This window comes from Marmota marmota, unplaced genomic scaffold, assembly GCF_001458135.2.
Source record: "Marmota marmota marmota unplaced genomic scaffold, marMar, whole genome shotgun sequence".
NCBI classification, from domain to species: Eukaryota; Metazoa; Chordata; class Mammalia; order Rodentia; family Sciuridae; genus Marmota; species Marmota marmota.
In genome coordinates, this window is record NW_025999998.1 from 15,147,168 (window position 1) to 15,171,603 (window position 24,436).

Sequence of the window (24,436 nt, forward strand, 5' to 3'; positions counted from 1 at the left end):
CATTGTTTTTTCTTGCCTGACCTACATAATTACCTGTGATATCTATGAGGAAAGAGGAAAAAGAACAAAGCACTAAAATGCAAAATAAACAGAACCATGTGTGAGGCAGCTCACATTTGTGCATAGTTTTATGGAAACATCATACATTATTTTGTGAGGTTTAATAAAGAATTAAAAATGAATCACTCTTGAGGTTAAGGGAACAAATTCCCCTTCCTTACGTCAGGTGGGAAACTTCTTATGATACCTGCTCTGTGATAGTTGCTACTCCATTAATCCTTTGAATGTGCAGTTTTAGTTCAACTACTTTCCAGTGTCAAGGATCTGTTTGTATCAAAGTTTATAGATGAATGATTTTCTTCAAAAGAATTAATATAGATAGGCCTTGCTCTAATGCTAATGTTTTTATTGAATGTTATAATATTCAAATTTTTAATTTTAACTCTGTTCAAAATTTGGAACCCCTCTGGATTTTTTAAAAAATATTTCTTACAGGTACAAAAAGAATTTTATTTTGAAGGCAGAAAAAATGATGGTGAGATATGAACAGAAAATTACTCATCCCTGAATAATGTTAAAATTTACAAATGTATTTTTTTTGCAATTGTCACAAGAATTCTTGTGGTTAGGCAGCATTGGTATTATTACTCCTATATACAAAAGTAGTAACAAGTTCAAGGAAATTAAATATGTCCAAAGGGTCACATAGTAATAGGTAATGGAGCTGGAATTCAAACCCTTTTCTTTCTTTGATTTTTTTTGGTTTTCAAGTTAATGTACAATCTATTTAATTTAAAAGTGTGCCAATATTTGGCATTAGGATTCGAGCAGACAGCACTGCATACTTGAAACTGTATCGCATTCTTTCCCATCTGGGGGAAAAATGTGCAAAAGGAAGAAGGGAGGAAAAAAATCTGTCCTTCCGTTTCTTCTTACTGTCAGCTGAGTTGGTTTAGTGAGTAGTTTTGCAAGAGTCGTTTCACTTTGTTTTTGGACAAAGCTGAGCCTGTACTTCAAACAAAAGGAAGCCAATTACTAACTTCTGGTTGCTAGGTGTGGCCTCCGTTCAAATCCTATAAAATCAGAAGTACAAGGCTCCACTTCTAGACTGCAACCTTCAGAGAAGAGCCTCTCTTTCATTCTTTAGAAGAAGGTAGAAAAAAGGTAAGCCTTGATTTTGCCTTTAGATAGCTTGGGTTGTTTTGAAAACTTTTCCAACACCAGTAAAAACTCTTTAGATTTTTCTTTGTGTTTTTCTAAGGAGTTTGATGAACTTGACTGTTATTGCTTCTATAGAATTTGTGGCTAGTTGCATTAATATGCTTTAATAAATCTGTAAAATCACATTGGATATTTATGTATATTTTAAGAATCGCAAATTGGAATGTTTATTTTATTTAAGGAACATTTTCAAAAATATGTTAAGTTTTCTTCCTGTACTGTTGTTGAGTTACCATGGAAAAGAAGGAAAGAATGTGCTTGGCCTGTGCCAGCCTGGAAAGATTGTGTTTTTCCTTCCTTCCTCCTTGGATCCCCTGTCTCCAGGAGCTGTGTGTGTGTTACATGTAAATCATGCTGGAGGGGGTACTTGGTGAGGGGGTGGTCAGAGAAACAGGGGTGTCACTGATAGGTTACAAGGAACTATTAAGTTTCATAATTTATTTTTCTCTTTTGTAAGGCAAACTAAAGAGACCTCAGAGCGGTAATTGTGCTCTTTGCAATTAACGTTTTAAAATTAATGTTATGTTTACTCATATAGTTTAAGAAGGCCCACTTATTACTCATTTCATTTAAACAGGGTGTGGTCACATTCTTTTCCCTGGAGTCTCTGTGTCATGGACAGGCTTTTCCAGTGCTGGTTTGAAAACCTAAGGGAAAGGAAATATTTCCTGGGTGGTGTCAGATAAGTCATCCCATGGGAATGCCAGAGGGGCCTTCAAAAAGCTCTTCTAGCTTAGCAGTATCTTGACTGTTGAATGAGCTAATGGTCACAGAACTCCTTAGGAAAACACAAAGCAAGTCTTGAGAGCTTTGCTACGTGAGAGATTATGAATCATAACCTTACAAATGTTCCTTCAAGGATTTTTCTTTTAAACATTTTAAATGTTAATTAAATGCCTTGATTTCTAATTTTTAATGTTAGCTAATTAAGAAAGATGTGCTTTTTCTTGCTTTGGTTGTGCCTAAAATTATGTAGACACTTTGAAAAAGCAATGTTCTCCTATGTCTGCAGAAAAGTATTTTGGTAGCTGTAAGAGAAGGCATGTTACAAATGATTCAAATGTGGAAAAATACTGGTTTCATAACTCTGAAATGATCTCTTACCCAGAAGTTATGTTACCGCCCTAGCCCCAGGCATCCACATCTGGCAGACACCCAACATATGATTGATGTTGGCAAAATAATAACAACACTATTAGGGAACCAGCTAGAGTTTCAAGCTTATTAAGTACTTTTTCAATCAAAACATCTGCAAAGTTGATTTCAGTACATGATACTAGCTATCTAAACTGATTGTTCTTAATTCTCTCTAGAACCATTAATTTGTGACTTATTTAACATCAAAGCAAAGTGAATGGGCCTATTACATTTAGTGATAAGCTATAAATTGTTTTGAAGTAAACTACTTCCTTTTCCTTTGAGTTCTGACAGATATTTATCATGAAGATCATGATAGATCCAATAGTAGCCTTCCTTCATCAGGCTAACTTTCTTCACCTCCAACCACTCAAGGTGAAATTTAAGATTGGTACTTCGGAGCTGTAATGGTTTTTAGATACTATTCATTCCAAGATTTATATTTTATCAATTAAAACCATCTGGAGAAGTTTGATATTTCCTTGGGGTCAAATTGCTAATAGAATAGAGGAAAGGGATCTAAAGTGAGGGAGGAGGGGAGCAGGAGGAACTACTAGGAAAAGAAATCTACCAAGATATACTACATCCATGTATGAATATACCAGAGTGAATCCTGCTTATATATATGTATATAAAAATGTACTAATTAAAATAATGATGAAGATATTAGTATTAATAATAATAGAAGGAAAATCAATATAGTAAAACAAGTGGATGGGGGAGAGGGAAAACTCAGCAAATTATGTTATATACAAATTTGGATTTGTTATAATGAATTCCACTTTTACATATAATTAAAATGCACCAGTAATAAATAAGTAAAAATGAAGAAAATCCAATTAAGGCCAGGAGTACTTTAGTTTTTAAGTTGCTATTCTATAGATGTGGATAGATGATGATAGATCTTTTCTAAAATCCTAGCAATGATGCATTATTTATTAATTCAATAATAGTTACAAACATACTAAATACCAGGCATTTTTCCAGGGTTAGGATGTACATAATGAATGATATATTTGCTCTGCTCTCATGGAATGCTTCTGGGGCTATAAATGAGTCGTCAGAAAGGGGTAAGAGCACAATAGTTGAGCTACTGCAGAGATGAAGACAGTATGCTTTGGGAGAGCACAGAAGGTCAATCCAGTGCTGAGGACTCAATGAAGGCTTGGTGTAGGATGTGATGGGTCCTCTATGCTAAGTCCTCACTTAGAAGTAAGCAGTTAGTTAGGTGAATGGAAGAGGGTGTGCAGGAGAAAACACATTTCAGGCAATGGAAACTCCCTATTCAAAAAGCTAGAAGTAAAACATCTATAAACTTACATTTCATAAATTGGTTCCTCAGAATCAGGCCATTGTATAGTTTAATTGTCTTCTTCTCAAGAATAGCAATGGTAAGGGTTTATAAAATACATAGTCAAGGAAAAAAAATGTACTAGGCCAAAGCATTTAAAAATAAACTCACTAGTGCTGCTATGAAATCTGCTATAGTCTCCATGGTTTGATTGTTAATGAATGTGATTTTCAAGTGTGAGTTATTAAAAATAATATTGTCCTTGATATTATTGTCTTTTGGTCACTAATTTTTAAAGCATGTAACACGTAGAAGTCAGAAGGCATGGATTTGTGTCACAATTCTGGCCACTACTAGCTACAACACTGACTGAAAATCACGCTCTTTTTTTCCTAGACAGAAAATGAGATTATGATGATAAAGTTGTTCCAAACAAGAGGCGATGCTACTGGCATTGCAGAATTCTGATAGTTCTTGCATGTAACCAAGACAAATCACGAAGATATCTCCTCCAGGGACACTCTCTTGTGTCAAATAAATTGCTCAAGCCTGTTAGCTTTTGTATGTTGTGTTATGCAGTTAACATAGTAATATCACTGTTGTAACCAGGAAGTTATGGTAAACCACAGAACAAAGCTTCCTCTGTCACAAATTCTGGAAGTTGCCTTTCATAAGGCTGATAAGGATAGAAAAATGATGGGGACACTCTTAGGACACACAAATATACAAAAATATTCTAACCTTTAAAAAGCTACATATTTAATCCACAGATAAAGTGAGATTGGTATATAGTGCTTGTTCATCAGTCAGAAGAAATGTGGAACATTATTAATTTTCTTGTAGGTCAGCCCTATGTACAAATAGCTAATTTCACCCCAAAATAGCTGATGCTCATCATGGAGATAAACTTGGTTTGAAACTCACTGGTAGCTAATTGAAATACATATTAACCTAAAATACCTAGTAGAATAGGATCTTAAAAACCTAGTCAAGTTTTAAACATATTATTAAAAAAGAAAACCTATTTTGAACTCTTAAGTTTAAGGTGGTTTTCATACACAGTGTAAAGTACTGAATAGGCAGAGGGATTTAGTAATAAAATTGGGCCAAAATTTTGTTTTGCTGTGGTATTTGTAAGGTGTGCTATGGTTATGCAAAAATTCTGTTAATACATGAAATTTGATGAGGGCACTAAACTAGCAGACTATGGTAAAATATGTTTCCTTTAGAGCAGTTTCTTACATCCTACCATCATCTTGTGTCTAAGCTTTGCTAAGAGCTAGAAGATGTTATTTTACAGACTCAACTTTCATTTCCCTCCCTGGACTGTCTTGAGGGTGATTCCATTCTCATGATTTTCTCTCCTAGACTATGTTTCTAGGCCAAGAGTCCAGACTAAAATGTAGGCACTCAGAAGTTACAAGTCACAAAGCTCTCTTGTCTAAGGACACTCATGTCAAATAAATTATTCAACTCCCTTATTGTTATTTTGTGTTATGTAATTAATACAGCAATATCATTATTTTCCTAGACTTTCTCAGTATTTTTAATGGATGTACTTTTAGTAGCACATTTGCAAATATTCTTATTTCTGCTTTGCTCTCTTTAGGAATTTTTCTTCTCTAGTTGAAAAGAATAGAATTATTGAACATGTTTTTATAAGTAATAGAAAAAAAAAACTTTGCCAAGTGACCAATTATATTACTTTTTTTGAGGATTCTACTTTATTAAAGGTTTGAGTGAGATGATGAAAAAGAAATTCTGAATATTTGAAATTTTACTAGAATTGCTATGCAATGTAGGATGTGCCAATTAAACAGTTTGCATTTGAAATTTCATGTGGCAACAGCAATTGCACCAGATTAGACTATAATGGGAAGTAAAATCTTGTGCAAAACTGCACATCATGACTTTACCATAGGAAAACAGCTAAATTTATGGGTTGCTGGAGAGAAGAAAATGCATTAACTGAATGCACAATATACTGGTTTTTCACACAGATGACAAAATAGTAATTTGAACAATCCCCACGATAATTAAGTGGCAGTTGTTTCTGCTTTGGATATTATTTCCCTCAGGTATTTAATCTCATTACTTGGAAGTGCAGTCATTTTTCAGCAGGTGTGGATTGAAATACTTTGTCTGAACATGCTGTTAAGGAATCAGGTTATGAGTTTAACTCCTCCTGAGTCACTTCACTTCATATCATGAATTTAAAACTGCAGAGATTATTTTTTCAACCTCCTTCACAAGAATCCATGAGAGTAGTCTCCAAAGTGATATAACAAAAGGGTGTGGAAAGAGATATCAGGGTAGATTTTCAGTATGAACTTCTAAAATACAGCTCCAGAGAAAAAGGATCATTGATGGCATTTTTTTTTTTGTGTGTGTGTACATGAAGAAAACAGAAGACACATTAATTTTTAACATGCATAAAGTTTTAAAAATACATATGCTCCATTAAGTAAAAATATTATCACAACAGAACAATTTAAGAAATTTTATTTAAGATAAAGTTTGACATCAGGGCATGCATGCTGCAATTTCACTCCAGTGCTTCTTGTTAGAAAAAAATATTGGTACAAAATAATCCATGTCCAGCTGTGTGTGTGTGTGTGTGTGTGTGTGTGTACATGCATGCATGCATATGTGTTGAGGAAAAAAACACATGTCTAATACTTAGTTCAGATAGAAGGAAATGTGAAGATAGCAATTACTATAAGTAGTGAAACTATTTTTCACCCAGAAATGGAAGAAGAAAGTGGATGATTTGGGAAGAAATACATGGATTTTTGAGTAAATTGAGCTTTAAGTAAACCACACCTGCAGATTGTTACAGAATATTGACCTCGGGCTGGGGATGTGGCTCAAACGGTAGCGCGCTCGCTTGGCTTGCGTGCGTCCCAGGTTTGATCCTCAGCACCACATACAAATAAAGATGTTGTGTCCGCCGATAACTAAAAAAAATAAATTAAAAAAAAAATTCTCTCCCTCTCTCACTCTCTTTAAAAAAAAAAGAATATTGACCTCACAAATGTAAAACTTATGCTTTTTCTCCAAGCATCCCGTGGTACAGGCCCTAATTCATCTCACACAAATTCTCTAATAACCTACTAAGTGATCGCCAATCTTCCAACTTGTCCCTGTCTTAGTCATTCTCCATGACCTGCAATGAAGTTTCTTTCTGAAATATAAATGAAATTATGCCACTTTGTTTTTACAAACGTATCATTTCCTTAATGCTCTGGACATACATTTGAACTTCTTTGTTTCAGCTTCTGTCAACATTTTTCGCCCCAGCAAACTTTTTTCAGCTTTCCAAATAAGATCAACTTCTCTGTTTTATTCTCTTCTACTTTCTGACAGATTAATCTTGACTCATTTCGTAAAAGGCTTTGCTCAGCCAGCACTTGTTCTAAGAAGGTTAGGATTAAATATACCAAGAAAGAGTTCAGTTTCTGAGTGGAGGCTATGAGTTTCTTTTTTAGAGTTAGACCATTTAAAATACCTACACTTCATATTTATTATGCCCCTAAATAAAATCCCAGCAAGTAAGAACCAGGTAACTTTATAATGCTATGTCTTGGGTATGTAGGGGGAGTGTTTGTGTGTGGTGGGTTTGTTTCATAAAGACATCTACCCATTTTCTTTCCAGACACTTCTTTGAAAATGGCAATGGTATCAGAATTCCTCAAGCAGGCCTGGTTTATTGACAACCAAGAGCAGGAATATGTTGTAAGTACAATGACTTAGTTACCATTTTCAAATGGAATTAACACAAGTAAATGGACATTAATGTATGCCTCTATCTCCACCATAGCAAACTGTGAAATCATCCAAAGGTGGTCCTGGGTCAGCCGTAAGCCCCTATCCTAGCTTCAATCCTTCCTCGGATGTTGAAGCTTTGCACAAAGCCATCATGGCTAAAGGTGAGTGTGTCTCCTGAGGACAGCTGCTCCCCAGAACTCCAGAGTGGCTTTCCATTGGCTGTTGAATAATAGACCTGAGAGACTGGAAAGAGAATTTCATTTGAAGATAAAAGTTATCTTTGTTGAATGAAGATATATTTCCTTTCTTGTTACTTTGAAAAATGTGGTATAATCAATGGAATAAATGCTATAACAGGTATCCACAGAACCCATTTCAAGCAGATACTCAATCCTGAAATCACCATTCTGATCACTTTTAGGGTTTAAACTGGGACCAAACCCTGTGACACTGAGGTCCAGGGACAATTAATTGGAGTTTCATTTTTCATTCAAATGAATGAAATGCCATCCTAAATGTTTTAGCTTGATAGTAGTGTAGCATTTATTTCTTGGGATGACATAATTTATATTTTTTGGTTCGTTTAGAACTTCACTTGGAGCAACTTGAAAATGAATCATTTTATGTTAGTTGTTGATTATGAGGAAAATTGATTTTAAAGCCTAGAGTCTCTTTATTTCCAGGTGTGGATGAAGCAACCATTATTGACATTCTGACTAAGAGAAACAATGCTCAGCGTCAACAAATCAAAGCTGCATACCTCCAGGAAAAGGGAAAGGTAGGTTTGAAGTTTGATTTGGGTTTTATTTATGCATAATCGTAGATTCTGAAGCACACTTACCTAGTTCTTCAAGTTTCTAGCTATCGTTCTCCCATTATATCTGAGACTGGCATTGCAGTATTTATTCATCCATTTCATTACAATTGATTCAAGTTTAGCAAATTAGTTGGTTTCATATGCTGGTCATCTTTGTGTAAGTTCTTTGCAGAAGTGATGTTCTATATTAGAGATAAGTCTTCAATCTGAACATAACAAATATTAAAATTAATATAGGTGACAAAGAATATATTTTGATTGAAGTGCATCTTCTGCTAAATTTAAAATGAGTTGAAATTTAAAGTTTGTATATATTTATTTTAGAAGTAAGCTTTGTATCTTCTACAGAAAATATGGATATAATTTTTTTTTAAATTGGTGCCATTAGAAAGCTGTAAATCATTGATGTTCAATGATAGTACTTATCTGAGCAGCACAAAGCTCAATGCTTGGAAAACTTCATATCATGTTTTAAAAGTATTCTTACTACTATTTTCTGTTGATAACACAGATTTCTGTTCTTTGAACTGTGTGATTTCTTTTCTGTATTAAGCTTGAGAACCCTATTCTCTAAGAAATTAAAAATAGATTCAGTAAATTTCATCTAATCTCTCTAGATCTAAAAAATGAAGATGACATTCCTAAATATCTGTCATGCTTGTCAAGGTGAAGGGAAGGAACTCTAAAAGATGGCTGTGTTTAGGAAATTCTAGCAAGATGACCTAAGATCAAGTATCAGCACATTGCTATATAAGCTAGCACCTAACTTCTTCTAAACTTTCTTATAGCCCCTGGATGAAATTCTGAAGAAAGCCCTTACAGGTCACCTGGAAGAAGTTGTTTTAGCTCTGCTGAAAACTCCAGCCCAATTTGATGCAGATGAGCTCCGTGCTGCCATGAAGGTAACCCTCCTGATTAGGCAAAACTCCTTTCTTAGGACAGTAAATAGAGCAAGTCTGCTTATTCCTAGCATCACTTCTTCAATATCTAGTACAGTGTATGTCAATCAGTGGGAGCTCAGTGAATTAGTAAATCAATAATTCAATAAATATAAATTAGTAGAGAAAAAATACATGTTGGCACTAATATCCTTCTTGAACATGATCTAAATCAAATATCTGCATTTTTATGTCTTTACCTGAAATACTGGTTTTTAAACCCAATTTGTTTTAGAGTAAATAGAATTTATCATAATTATTAAAAATTACAGGTGAAATTGACATGATTAAATTCAAACAACTTAAATTCAAATTAAATTAAAATAAATCTGGTTGATCCTCCTGAATCCAGATTTGTATATGTTTTTCCTTTTCTCTTCTTTCAATTCAGGGACTTGGGACTGATGAAGACACTCTGATTGAAATTTTGGCATCAAGAAATAACAGAGAAATAAGAGAAATTAACAGAGTCTACAGAGATGGTAAGTTGTAGTGTCCAACAGTCCAAGTGTGCTCCTGGGAAAGGAATTCTGATACACTATCTTAAAATTAAATGCAGATGTTGGTTGTGCAGGCTTTGGAAAGCCTACCTATTAAAATGTGTCTTTACTGTTTTACACATGTCTACTGAAAGCATACATTGTTATCAGGCAGCATTCAATGTGCTAGAGTGCTGATATCCCAGGTCCCAGGTCACATGGGGCTGGCATTTAATAGAAAATATCCATCCAGAACTAATAGGCTCAAGTTATTAGGATGGAGACCTTAATTCAGAGCATTGTGTTCTGAGAGTTATTTCATGAAAATGGTCCAGTGTTATTTTTTTTAATTTTGAGAAGAGTATGTAATAAAACATCTTCAAAAATATTGTTCACCTGTCTTTGACAAGGAAAAGAATTAGGTACTTTTAATTCTATGTTGGAAACCTTAACTTTACCATTATGAACATAAATGATTCCCATACTCTTTATCTCAATTAGATTCATGGTATAGAGAGACCAACCATGACTCATTTTACCTATTCAGTGAAATATCTCATTTAAATGACATGCTCCCCACTAATAAGAGGATACCCACATATCAATTACTATATTCCTTTTCTTTCCCCAAACCAATACATGACTCCCTCCATTTGATATCTTCCTCCCTTGTTCTCATAACAAGCCCTGAAAGCCCAAAAGTTCTTATATGTTGTTTTTAGAACAATATAATAAAAGTATGAAAGCAAGGAGATTTTAACTTAATTTTTGAAATGTTTATGTCATTACAGATGTTTACCTTATATCTATTTATCAGTGATAATAACCAAAAGGGACATTGTTATTAATTTTTGTTTGATAAAGCATATTTCATAAAGGTAAACATCCATATTTCTCCATTATGATGAAGATTAGTCCATTGATAGCTTATTAAATTGCTCTGTTTCTAGTCAATTACAAATTCAGCTATTTTTTTTCTATTACAGCATGATTTTATACACTTAATGAGTGTGTATAGACAGGTTAAAATATCTCTATACACATACATACATCATTAAGCTCTATTGCATACAAGATAGGTACACTTTTTAAAGTAAATAAATAATTTATGCTGAAGTGTGTATTTTTGTTTTATTCTTTTAAATACCTGCTCTATTCACTATATTGCTTAATTCTGGCATACTTTTATTTCAGAATTATTTGGTAAATATGTACTTAAGCAAATTATTCTTGTTAGAAAAAACTTTTTGACTCTGGGTTTTCATTCACAGTGTTGTTCAGATTGCTTCCAATGCCCTACAGGAAATAATTTATTTATTTGTTGTCATTAACTATACATGACAGTAGAATGCATTTTGACTCATTGTACATAAATGGAGCATAACTTTTCATTTCTCTGATTTGTACACAATGCAGTCATGCCTTTCGTGCAGTCCTACACATACATAGAGTAATAATGTCCATCTCTTTCCACCAGCTTTCTCACCTTCACCCCCCTCCCTTCCCATCATTCCTCTCTGCCCAATGCAAAATTCCTCCATTCTTCCCTTGTTCACTCCCCACACCATTATGTATCAGCGTTCACTTATCAGAGAAAACATTTGGCCTTTGTTTTTGTGGGATTGGCTTACTTTGCTTAGCATGATATTTTCCAGCTCTATCCATTTACCTGCAAATGCCATAATTTCATTCTTTTTTAAGACTGAGTAATATTTCATTGTGTCTATAAACCATAGTTTCTTTATCCATGCATCTATTGAAGGGCATCTAGGTTGGTTAGGAAATCAATTTCATTATCTAAAATTTCACCTGTTCTAATTTCTCAAATTTTATTCAAAAATGATAATAATTTGAAATATGTTTCATAAGTCAATGGACATTGTGGCAATTATAAGTTGTAAGCAAATACAGACATGTCAGATATGGTTATTCTATTATTAGCACCATTGTTTTTCAATAGCTTACTAAAAAACCTATTTTTCTTGTTTCTTAGAACTGAAAAGAGATCTAGCCAAAGACATCACCTCGGACACATCTGGAGACTTTAGGAATGCTTTGCTTTCTCTTGCTAAGGTATAACACATACTTTGGGAAATTCCTCTGCTCTTTCATGAACAGTAAAATCTGATATTTGAACCCTCTCTAGAAATAAGTAATTAACTATTTTTCTTTATTTTCTTTTTTTAATTAATACTATTTTAATTGATAAATCATATTGCATTTATGGGTACATTGTGATGTTTTATATATGTATACATGTGGGATTACTAAATCAAGCTAAATAGTATACTCATTACCTTGATTAACTGTCCTTTTTTATGGTGAAACATTTGAAATTTACTCTCTTAGTTACTTAGAAATATACACTATATTAAATCATTGACTATGGTCACCTTGCTGTGCAATAGATCCCCAAACTTATGCTTCCGGTCTGAAACTTAGTACTCCTGGGTCAATATCTTCCCTTCCCCCTGACTCTGGTAACCATCTACTCTCCACTTCTGTGAGTTCAGCTTTTTAAAATTCCACGTCTAACTGAGGTCATCTTTCTGTGCCTGGCTTATTTCACTTAGTATAGTGCCCCTCACTTTCATCCATGTTTTCACAAAAGACAAGATTCTCTTTTGACTCTCTTTTCTCAAAAATTATGTGTCAGAGTTCAAGGGAATTAAGTAAATCATGTGATTATTTAAAGCTTATGATAGAATGAGCCCTTTTTTTTTTCTTTTTAGGGTGACAGATGTGAAGATTTGGGTGTGAACGAAGACTTGGCTGATACAGATGCCAGGGTAAGCAAGGGCTCAGAAAATATTGCTGCAGTAGGTCTTCTTACACTGCACAGGTCACCCTGTGTGACATCAGGGTTCAGATCTGCTGAGAAGCCAGTGGTTCCTTAACATTCCTTCCCTGAATGAGATACAGCTTCCTAGTTCAAGAGTGAAAATATGGTCTTTAAGTTTTCAATGGATCTCATACAGCCAGAGAGGATTAAAAGAGAACAATGAGAATTTTTGTTTGTTTGTTTTCCAAGAATTGCTTTTTTGAGAACAATTCTAAATTTTCATTTTATCAAGTATAAGAAAGGGAAGAAAAAATTTTAAGTTCAAGATATAAAACAGTAAGCACATCTAACATTCTTTTAACAGTGATTATGAAATGGTTTACAGATGCAAACTTATATTCTAAAATTTTTGCAGTGATATTATAAATACAATTTAAATTATAATATCAAAGTTATATCATTGAAAACATACTATTGCATACCATTCAATGAAGTTACCATTATTTATGCAGTAAACCATTGTTGATGTTAGAAAAAAGCAGAACATTTCAGATCTGGAATTTCCATTTAAAAAGAACAATTATTTGCATTATGCTTTCCCAACACAATGAGTCATTAAGGAAAAAAAAAAAACTTATTTGTCCACCCACATCAACATATTGTACCAGTACATTATCTTGCAATAGGCACTAATTAACTTTTTGTTTAATTAAATACATACATAGCAGATCATTTTGCTTGAAAAGTTCAAAATAACTTTTTATTGAAAGTTCAATTGTTTAAACAGAAATTTTACAAGCATATAAAAGAACAAGAGTGAGCACTTGAATAATTGCCCATGATAAAAATTATTCTTGTTTGCTTGTGACATCTCTGAATACGTTTTCCATTTTAAGACTCTCAGGGCACTTAGATGTATATTTATAGAGGCTACATGGATTAGTGTGACCCAGGAGGATGATAGTAATTAACATTTCAAAGTTAACAGAGCATACTTATGACAATAGGGCAGGGGATTATCTATTTCATTTACAAAAGATGAAAATTTGTGGTTTAGTAAAGTTAAATTATTTGCCTAAGATTATATAGCCTTTAAATTTCAGAGTCAGCATTTGAATCTTAGAAATTGTAATATCAAAACACCTGATCTAGCTTATGGTTAATTTATTGATTTACAAGTACCATTTAATGATAATTACTTTGAATAGTAGAGTAAGAATCTTTTAAAGAGAGTTACTTGAAGAGGTCTTGATGTGCAGCATAATCTTAAGGCAATATAATTCTGCAAACATGTGTTCTGCAAATATATTATTGTCTCTAGGGTTTACATGGGACCTTGAGAGAGTTAGTGGCAGACATGACAAACAAAATAGGTCCCTGTCATTGAGGAATGTGCAGTCTTCTTCTGGCATCCTCTCATTGTATTGAACACAGAGCAACTGTCTAGAAAAGCTTTGGGGAAATTTTACCATCCTGATGGACAGAACATTTTGGCAGATAATCAAGCGTTTATCTTTTGTGTTTCTTGACAGGCCTTATATGAAGCAGGTGAAAGGAGAAAGGGGACAGATTTGAATGTGTTCAATACCATTCTTACCTCAAGAAGCTATCCCCATCTTCGTAGAGGTAACAAGAAAAATATTTTTGTGGTATCAGTTCATGGAAAATGGAATTTTTTTTCACTGAGGACATATAGAGCAGGGAAAGAGAAAAGTCTTATTCAGGTCCCTCCTATATCATATGGTACAGTGCTCCTGACCCAATAGAGCTATTTGCCCATTTTTACAATGTATTGGAAATACATTTTACATCTTTGGCACGCAGAACATTGTTTATTTTCACAGTTTCTATTCTCCCCAAAGATTTGGCTTAGATATGACAAAAAATACCCATATAATGGAACAAAACAAAAGTTACAACAAAGCAAAGCAAAACATACCAAAACACTTGGGGGTAAATGAAGAAAAGATTACACAGGTATTACAGAAAATAAAAGTTAAAGCAAAACCAAACATAGCTCAAAAAGACTTCTGGCCTTTGAGCACAAGACTTGCTCTGAGCCCAACAGTAGCCAAGGCAAGAGTAATGCCATGATGCCTATCTAAAGCTCATTATCTTATAATAACACATTGATTTCTAATGCTAAACAAGAGAAAATCACCATGCAGATCTTTATATGGGGGAACATCCATTTGCTTTGGCACATAATTCTGCTGTAGTAAATGTTATAGTTGCCATCATGAATCATTTCTAATAACTGTTAACACTTGCAAACTTTTCCCCAAATATACAGGAGCACCAAAATGGCCACATGGGTTACATTCCTAGGAGGAGATGAAGTATTCATATTATGCTGATTTGTATGAATAGTTTTTAAAGTGTGGCTGGAGTTTAGCCAACCCTAGAATTTCCTTGAATCAGTTACCCTGATTTTGCTAGACTTTTTTAAAGGATGATTTGTATGTACCTTAATTTAAATTTAATGTTCAGTTTTTCAGAAATATACCAAATACAGCAAACATGACATGAACAAAGTCCTGGACCTGGAGCTGAAGGGTGACATTGAGAAGTGCCTTACAGCCATTGGTATGTAGTCCTGGGCTTCAAAGAAATTTCTAACTAGGAACTGTGTTTTTAATGTTGCCTAATATGTCAAACAAACCAACAAAGCACCAACCTTCAGAGGTGATACATCCATGTTTCAGATGGAGGCTATTTGTAAGACTGACAAAGAAGTATGATAATCTTCTTAATAGCAACAGATACTATTTCCCTTTTCAAAAACATGGAGAAGGAGAATGTACTTATCAAATACCTACTTATGCCAAGCGGTACACTAAGATGGACACACTGCTGCACAGTCAAGAATGGTCAACAAAGGCATGGGATTTGGAATTAGATAAATGTATATTCAAATTCTATTCTACCATTTGTTAGTTGTACGGTCTTGGTCAAGCCTAGGAGAATCTGATTTAGCAGTTTGAAGTTGGCTTCTGAAAATTTGAGTGTTTAAAAGGTCTTCTAGATTATTGAGATGACCATCAGAGTAAAAGAATCTGTATCTCAAGAAGTGCTGCTCAAATATTACCTTGCTTGTGGTTGAATACCCTGGGAATTGTGTTAACATGCAAATCCTGATTCAGTAGGTTCTGCATTTCTAACAAGCCTCTGGTAGATAGGAGTAGGTCCATGGATCTCCCTTGGAATAGCAAATAAAGAAAACTCCACAAATAGACCTGTGCTAGTATTTTGTTTGAGCAGCTTCTTTATATTTAAAGCTTGTTGTATTGCAGGACTTTAAAAAAATGTTCTTATTACTAATGATTCAAATACTTACTTGTATGACCTTAAATACTCGCTTGTTTCCCTGTGTGCACTGAGAGTTTATTTGGGATAGCTGTAACTCTTGAAGTTGCAGTTGGGATGAATTAAATATAATTAGGAAATAGTTGATATTTTCAGGACCACCATCTGGAGAGTTACAATATCTTTCTTTAAGGTGAATGTCTCATATTGGGATGGGAAAGAACTAGTGGTAGATGGAAACCTATTGGCAAAACTCTCTATTCCTGTTTCTTTCATATGCATCTTTCTTCTGTGATGAATATATCAACTAAAACTCATCTCTCTTGTAGTGAAGTGTGCCACAAGCAAACCAGCTTTCTTTGCTGAGAAGCTTCATCTGGCCATGAAGGTACCATCCACTCATATGCTTTGCTTAGAGAATAAATGTATTTGCAGTATAGAAAACCTAATATTGTTTGAAAATTGGAGTTAATATCTTCTCATTGAAGAGAATCTTTTTTTCTATTCAATGCAAGAGAAAATCTACTACTTTATTTGTGTTAGATTTGGTGCATTTTTAAAAATACATGGATGTGGTTGTAATGGCAGCTTGTAAGTGATTTATGGCTGACTTGTGACTTGCAAAACTTGAGACACCAAGGGAAGGGTGATAGACCTTCCCTTTTAATGTGTGATTTTAGTAGCCTACTTCCACTAAAGTTGTGTGTTTTATAACCTTCCATTTTCTTTTCATTTATCTTTTTTATTATGCTGTCTTTTATGCCATGAATTAATAGTGAATCTTTTAAAATGTCATTCCATGGTTACAGAAGTAGAAGGTATTACTAAGATGAATTTGAGATACTTAAACCTATATCACTTTAACTTTACCGTCTAACATGCACAGTATTATACAGGATACCACCTCTATATTTTCATTTTGAGTTCTCAAATGAATAGTTATGAAGTTATCTTTGTTTACTCTTTGTACTCAAAAATGAGGAGGTCTTCAGAGAAATATAGGGGCAGGGGGTTTCTAACCATTCAAATACTACTAAGGAATCCTGGGAGATGGTAGAAACATTAGGCATGCCTAACACAAAATGACAAGTACTGGTATAGGGTACTTAGCACATTTGCTGTCACCATGCCTGCCACTGTCAGTGTGGTATTTAGATGGGTAATGATGACTACTTGGCATTAAGGGAGAGAAAAAAGGGACATGTGCCCCAGACTTCAGAAACCACGTAGGCTTGCTGTCAGCTAACCTAAGACCTGAACCTGAGTATACATGAGCCAGGTAAGGACAAGGGTGGATGATAAGGGGGACAAAGCAAGGGTGGTCCAAGAAGAGGAAACAGCACGTCCTTAAGCTTGAAAGCAGACAGTAGCACAACCCTTTCAGGTGGTAAATATCATCCGAGTGACGGTGCACAGTGGAAGAGGTTGTGCAGTCAAGCAGGATATTGTAAGGCTGATAAAATGATTAGTTTTCATCCTGAGAGCAACAGGAGACTGATGAAGTATTTTAACTAGATGAGTTAGATTATCTAAGTCACAATTTTGTAAAAATGCTCTTTATTTGCAATTGTTGGATGGTTCATATATAGGAAAGACTGACTGGTAGAAGGCCAGTTAGGAGGTTGAAAAGCTTTAATCAGGCAGCTGGTTTCTTTTAATTTCATTACCACTTGTCTGGGTACCCCCGTGTGTGTGTGTGTGTGTGTGTGTGTGTGTGTTTGTGGTGTAAGAATAGGGAGGTAGTTTCTCCATAGAGATTATATGAAAAGATAAAAAGGTATTCACTTTAAAATCCCTCTTTAATGAGAGTTCCTTCTGAATACAAGAAATGACACAATTTTATTTATTTATTTATTTTTTGTATAGGGTGCTGGAACCCGTCATAAGACGTTGATCAGAGTTATGGTCTCCCGTTCTGAAATCGACATAAATGAAATCAAAGCATACTATCAGAAGATGTATGGTATCTCTCTGTGCCAAGCCATTCTGGTATGTAGTGCTTTTTATAGTCTCACCTCCTCAAATGAAATTTCTTTTAGGAACATCTTCAAAAGAAGAACTGACTAAATACATAACTAAATCTGTACAAAACTTAAAATTCTATTTTCTGAGATAAGGAAAATTATTTGCCTGTTATTTAAGTAACTGATTTTTTTCACATTTCTTTCTTGTATTAGCTCTAGATTTACATTAACATTTTGTCTAGCATTTATAGGTTCATAGTGTGACTGGAAGAGGTTTTTATGTTTCTTCAAATAGAAGTATTCAAATATCATTGTAATAATAACTTATTTTATTTTTTAAATGACAAAAACAAAAAAAGAGATAACTGATTGTATCCATAAATTTCATATATAAGATTAATTCAGTATATCTAGGGGAATACTTTGTCAATAAACTTTCACTGGCAAAATCTACTCACTAGTAATGGAGAACTAGTACATTTTTCAATTTAAATCATGAAAATGTTTGCTTGCTCTTGCATAAATATTCAAAATATTTCAGAATTTTTACTAGCATAGACATCATGTTTTATTTTGCAATTAAAATCTGTCAGAAGATAAAAGGCTTATTATTAAAAATATTTTAATTAATTTTATCATGGTAAAATGTATGAAATATATGTTAAAGTTATCTCATTTGGATGTTGAAATATAAGACAGAAAGAAAAGTCAATGATTTTGAACATATTGAAAGATTGATAACTATTTAAATTAACACTGTTATTTGTATCCAATAACTAAAAACTACAAATAAAAAGTGAGTTATTCTGGTGAGTGAATCAAAATATTTTTCTCATATATATGAGGTTATATTTGTAATACTTTATTCAATCCCATATAATGTATTTTATCCTTAGATAAAAATGGCTCTAACATATAACATAATTAACTCAGGGAAGTTTATAATTTGAATCTTGAAAGCCCTTGCTTTTTGTACAACAATCCACACTTACCAGATTTTGGCTGTACATATTATTTAATTATACAAACAATATTTTGATTATAGATCCCAGATCACTGATGTACTGCAATGTATGATATAGTCTGTAAATATGCAATTTTTCTACAATTAAAAATATATTGTTTAAGATTTTGCATAGCACTAAGGGTACACTATTTTTTAATCAACAGGATGAAACCAAGGGAGATTATGAAAAAATCCTGGTGGCCCTTTGTGGAGGAAACTAAACAATCCATTGATGTTCTCAAGCCTTCTCATCAGAAGATTGCTGAATTATAGCTTTTCATTCTGTAACAGGGTTAACTAGGAAGGTTTGCTCAGTGGGATTACAGTCTTGCTACCTACTTTCTGAAATATATAGCCTATAAGTCATTTTTATATCACAACTCTGTATAGTAGAGAGAAACTTTTTTTAAAAAAAAATGTTTACCTTAAACCCTAAAACCCCATAAACAAGTTGTTCTGGTAACTACCTGAGAAAGGTACAAGTAGTTGAAAATAAAGTGTTACAAGACAATTGGTGTCATTGGCTCTTTATTCTGATTTTCTTTTATGTGTAATGCAGAGATTTAATTTGGTATCAAGGGACTGGAGCCTGAATGCTAATTGACAATTATTTAATGAAATCATTTTCATATGCTAAATTGAAGAAAATATTAATGGAGTTGGAAAATGAACTCCTTAACATTTTGTCATCTGAGTATAGATTACCAAGAGGCTGTCTGGATTTCTATTGCACCAACATTATAATTGACATCTGCAATATTTCATGGAGTAGTATAAAAATGAAATGGCAACACCAACAAAAAGTTTCTCATGTTTGTTTATTGGCAATTGCATGTTGATTTTTTTCTAAAAAAACCTGTCAAACATATCAAAAGTGGTAATACCATTTTACTTTGCCATCATAAATGGAACAGTGGTTGAGTTTCTCCACACCCTTGCTAGAATTTGGTGTTGTCACTAGTTTATTTTTTATTGATGATTTTTGAGAATCCTTTGCATATTCTAGATAATAGTTCTTTACCAGATTTTCTCTGTTTGTAATATTTTCTTACAGTGAGTAGCTTTTTTTTTCATTCTCTTTATATTTAGGAATATTAAAAATTTTGTTCTGTTTAGTTGTACATTACAGTAGAGTCAATTTTGACATATTTATACAAACATGACTTTTTGGAACAAAAGTTTAACATTTTAATAAAATCCAATTTATTTATTTTTCTTTTGATAGATTTTACTTTTAATAGCATATTTACAAACTCTTCACCTAATTTGAAGTCCTGAAATTTCTTCTCCTTCCCAAAGTTGTGGGAAGAAAGGACATGTATGAGGAAGGAATGAGACTCAGTAAAAATTTACTTCAGATGCCAGGCCTTTGACAGGAGATGATTTTAATCACAAGTATCCAAAAATAACAAAAGTAAATACATCTTCTTTTTCTTACAAATACTGTGATTTTTTTTCCCCTGCCTGCCCCTTTCCTACCTTGCTTCCTCCTTCCCGCTTGCTTCTTACTTTTTGTGGTAAATCTAGTGAAAAAACAATAAAAGGCAATTTTGCATTATTTGCCAATATTTTTTTGTGATAGCATATGCCCTTTTAATAACCAGATTTAAACATGATTGAGACATGCAAATAGCAGCTATAAGAAATAAACATTTTTGTCAAGATTTAGGAGAAGGGGATGAATAAAAAGGTGATAGTCTTAAGTTCCACAACAAGATATTAAAATTAAAGATCATGCTAAGAAATACGGTCCCCCTGGTAAGGATATTTCTCTTGGTAAACTGTGGTGTAGGTAAAATTCTGACAATACTCTGTATGTAATGATTAAACTCAGGGAAAACTTGCTATCCCCTCTATTTGTCTTTCTAATTAAATGAATGGCTCAGATCTATCTGTGTTAAGCTTTTAATTCTTCCAAATAGTCTTTGGTTAAGTCTTCCTCCTGTTTTCCATAATCTTGTGCTGTAATTTCTAATCAGCTGTCCTTGTTTTTCTCCAGGTTTCACAAGGGTAGGAACTATGCTTGTTCAATTCGCTTCTGTGTTTGTAGTACCTAACCCAGTCCTGGCTGATAATATATACTTGAAAAATTTAATATATGAATGTACACACACATTAAGCATGCAGTCAGTATTTTGCATTGGCACAAACTCTATTACATTTTTTTTTTGGCCTGGTACATTAGTTTTTTAAATTAACACACACACACAATACTTGTTGGTTTTGACATAGAGAAGTAGAAACTAAATACTATCAATGATTAATCTCTCAAATAAAATAGTAATTATATCTAGAAGTAGTACAAGAGAGAAAATATGTCATGCTATAATACCTTCCCCATGTACTAATTATTGGTCCTTCCATCTCTTTTTATTCTCAGGATGTACTTGCTTTATGTCTTTCATCTATGTCTAAAATGTTCCACAAGCTCCTCGCTCCTTGCTTATATATGAACTTTATCTATCCTCATTTGCATGCTTTTCTTATTATTAAATAATAAAGCAAATACCCATATATTGTACCCTGTGATACTTCTGATAATACCTCTGCCACTGGAGTTCCCAGGTCAATTCGTTCAAGCCCCCTTTATTTGACTCCCTTCTTCCTTTATCTCCTTGTTCCTTAATACCTTGTATGAAATGAACAGTGATAGTTTCTAGGAACATATCAAATAAGATTGTGGTCCTACATAGATAACAGAAAAGATGTCTAATAATGGTGTAATAAATGGGATTTTTATTTTCGTCATCCTCCTCCCCCAAATACAGGAAAGACTGTTTGCATTGTTGCATTGGGTTAGGATTGAATGACAGCAGGAAATGCTCTGTTCTTTTGACATTTCCAGTTACTGGTTATCTCATTGTTTCAAAATGGTAGCCAGAGCTCCAGCAAGGAAAAAAAATGAAAATAAAAAAGGGAAGTAAGAGAAGGTGGAGCCAGTTGCATATTTTCTCTCTCATTCTTTTTCCCTCTTAGAAAACTTTCTCCCATCCCCACCTCAGCAGACTGTGTTTTAAGAATCACTGATCAGATTGGAAATAGGGTGGCATAATTGGTCTCAGCCAGTGGTCTTCAATCAGGGCCAGGTTTGGCCCCCAGAAGACAGGACAATGTCAGGAGACATTGTGAAGCTACTACAAATGGGAGATGGTGTTACTGGCATTCAGTGGGTAGAAGCAGATGACACCTGTGAATATCTGACTACAACCTGCAGGACAGCAGCTCCTCCCCCCCATAAGAATTACTTTGTCTAAGTTTCATGGAATTCTTATTAAAAATTAAGTCATATAACACTCTTGTCCATTTTATTATGGGTTATTCATCAAGGGAAAATCAAGCAAAATATTACTTACTATCTTGAGGAGAGGTCTAAAACTTACAAAATATTCCCAATTATTCTTCACATTAATTACAAGATATTATTTACTTATTTTTATTGACTTACCCCATACCTTGCTCTCTTTTGTCTCTACTCTCATAAGCAACCTAGCATTAGCATGCATTTGATGTTTATCTCTAATTAGATATTTTTGTACACATTCTTTAATTTTGTTTTTCATCAGAATTGAATTCATAGTAAATTGCCTTTAGATCTGCAAAATGAGGTTGAACTCCAAGATGCTAGTTTGGTCTAGAATTTCATATTTTTTGGGGGTGGGGGCAGGTACTGGGGATTGAACCCAGAGGTACTTTACCACTGAGTTACAACCTCAGCTCTTTTAATGTTTTATTTTAGGACAGGGTCTCACTAACTAAGTTACTTAGGGCCTCCCTAAGTTGCTGAGGCTGGCTTCAAACTTACAATCCTCCTGCCCCAGCCTCCAAGCCGCCGGTATTACAGGTGTGCACCACAGAGCCTGCAAGGATTTCTATTTTTAATGAATAAATTTAGGATATCTGTACCCTTACTACTAGAATCTACATTTCAATTTTTTCACATTTCTTTCCATTAAATACTAACAATAACAATTGCAAAATTGTAAGTATAAAATGATTACCTTATCAAAAAGCAAATATGATCATCATTAGTACTTTACCACCCAACAGTCCCACCACACACACATATACATACACACACACACACACACATAGAGTTAACACTGCTTTGTTGACTTCCAATTGCTTTTAGGAAAGAGACAACTTTCTTATGGAGACAAATAATATGTGACATGACCTGGGTCTCACCCAGCATCCCATCTTGGGTCAGCATGTTCTCTGGCACTTTCTGTACTCCACCTTTGTGGGTATTCTACAATCTTTACTTCTTCAAATGCTCACATTTTATACTTTCTCACTCTAAACATTATCTGTTCTCCTCTCATTCTTGTTAACTTCAGTAATCCTAGAGCTATCAACTGAAGGGCCCTAACAGACATTTTTTATCACTTAAGCCTCTATATTATAGTGCATTCCAGAGTTGTAATTATATGCTAACAGTTTTTCAGCACAATTACTTTTTGGCTCAGAGGATTATATTCTATGAACAGGACTTAAGAATAATCATGTTTTTTTTTTTTCATTTTGTTTTGTTTTTTGCAAGTGTTATGCAATATTGCTAGCCAAAGAAGAGGGAGAAGAAAAGACATTTGTAAATATTTGCTTAGGGCTTTTTATGACACAGGAGCAGAGTGGTACAGAGGATAGTGACCTGGAAACCAAAAAGATCTGTCTAATCAAACTTCTACCGTGGCCCCAAAGGTAACAATTACCTTTTCTAATTTCTAGATTTTCATTAGTAAAATTCTGCTATCCCTACCTGCTATTCAGAGTTGCTACAAGGATTATATATGATAGAGTTAAAGCAATTGACAGTTAACAGGAAATAATCAGAGGAATAGCTGATATCAAGCCAATTAAGAGAAAGTGAAAAAATTCAATGCTTTCAAATGCTAACATAATTGTTAATGATAGGCCAAACAGAATAATTGAATCAGATTTTAGTTTTCATCCATATTTGCTGATATAGATGGTAGAGATCTTGTGGTGATTAAATTTGGATTAAGCTAATTCTCAACTCCAAACTGAAATGACTTTGAATAATTGTATGATCATATATCACGGAGGGACTCTAACCTAGGAAACAGATTCAGGTTCCCAGCAGGTGGAAGAAGATGCAAGACACAGTTAGAATAGTTGACATGCTTTATTCAGATGTGACAACAGCCTCTAGCCTCCAGCTTCAGCTTTAGCCCCCAGCCAGTTACATTTTGCCCCAGTCATTGCCATTTAGCCCCCGAGTCTTTTTCATAGGCCCTTTTTATATGTAGGCCAAACAGAGAATGTACACTGCCAACATGTTACATAAGTAGGTGCAGGCTCACAAGCAGACTTTTATGACCTTGAGTATGTAGGCTGAATCAGAGTGTTTCTGGCCTTGACTACACACTAACCACATAGAGCCAATTCATGGCTTTGGCTACATACTAAAAACATAACAAAACATCTCATAGTCCACCACAAGCCTCAGCAAGGGAGCCTAACTATAGCCATTTGGGGCCTGCCCCAACATCATATAAGAAATTCTTAAGATGAATTTATGTGCCTGCTATAGCTGAACCAGAAATACTGGAATAGAAACAGCTGTTAGTATCCAGAAAACCAAAAAGCAGTCATGTGGAAATGATCCTTTTTCCTTAGCTTTGATTCTAATGCTTGGAGATGCTGACTCAATAGCCAAAGTGACCCACCTTTTAAATACTTTCTGTGCGTTTGACATGTAAAAAATGC

At 34.0% G+C, this 24,436-nt stretch overlaps 1 protein-coding gene across 1 annotated transcript; it reads left to right on the forward strand.

Annotated features, from left to right (window-relative positions):
• The first annotated feature begins 983 nt into the window (after window positions 1-983).
• Anxa1 (annexin A1) lies at window positions 984-19,220 on the forward strand. Its single transcript, XM_015492932.2, has 13 exons — window positions 984-1,164; window positions 7,305-7,384; window positions 7,470-7,578; window positions 8,101-8,195; window positions 9,023-9,136; window positions 9,564-9,654; window positions 11,645-11,724; window positions 12,384-12,440; window positions 13,966-14,059; window positions 14,924-15,019; window positions 16,069-16,127; window positions 17,606-17,728; window positions 18,874-19,220. The coding sequence occupies exons 2-13, from the start codon at window positions 7,319-7,321 to the stop codon at window positions 18,928-18,930; spliced, it is 1,041 nt and encodes a 346-aa protein (XP_015348418.1). The 5' UTR covers window positions 984-1,164; window positions 7,305-7,318; the 3' UTR covers window positions 18,931-19,220.
• The last annotated feature ends 5,216 nt before the right edge of the window (window positions 19,221-24,436 follow it).

Coding starts and splice junctions, on each gene's coding strand:
- Anxa1 (XM_015492932.2), top strand. CDS start 7,319: ATGGCAATGGTATCAGAATTCCTCAAGCAGGCCTGGTTTATTGACAAC. Junction 9,137..9,563: donor AGCTCCGTGCTGCCATGAAG/GTAACCCTCCTG, acceptor CTTTCAATTCAG/GGACTTGGGACTGATGAAGA. Junction 17,729..18,873: donor CTCTGTGCCAAGCCATTCTG/GTATGTAGTGCT, acceptor TTTAATCAACAG/GATGAAACCAAGGGAGATTA.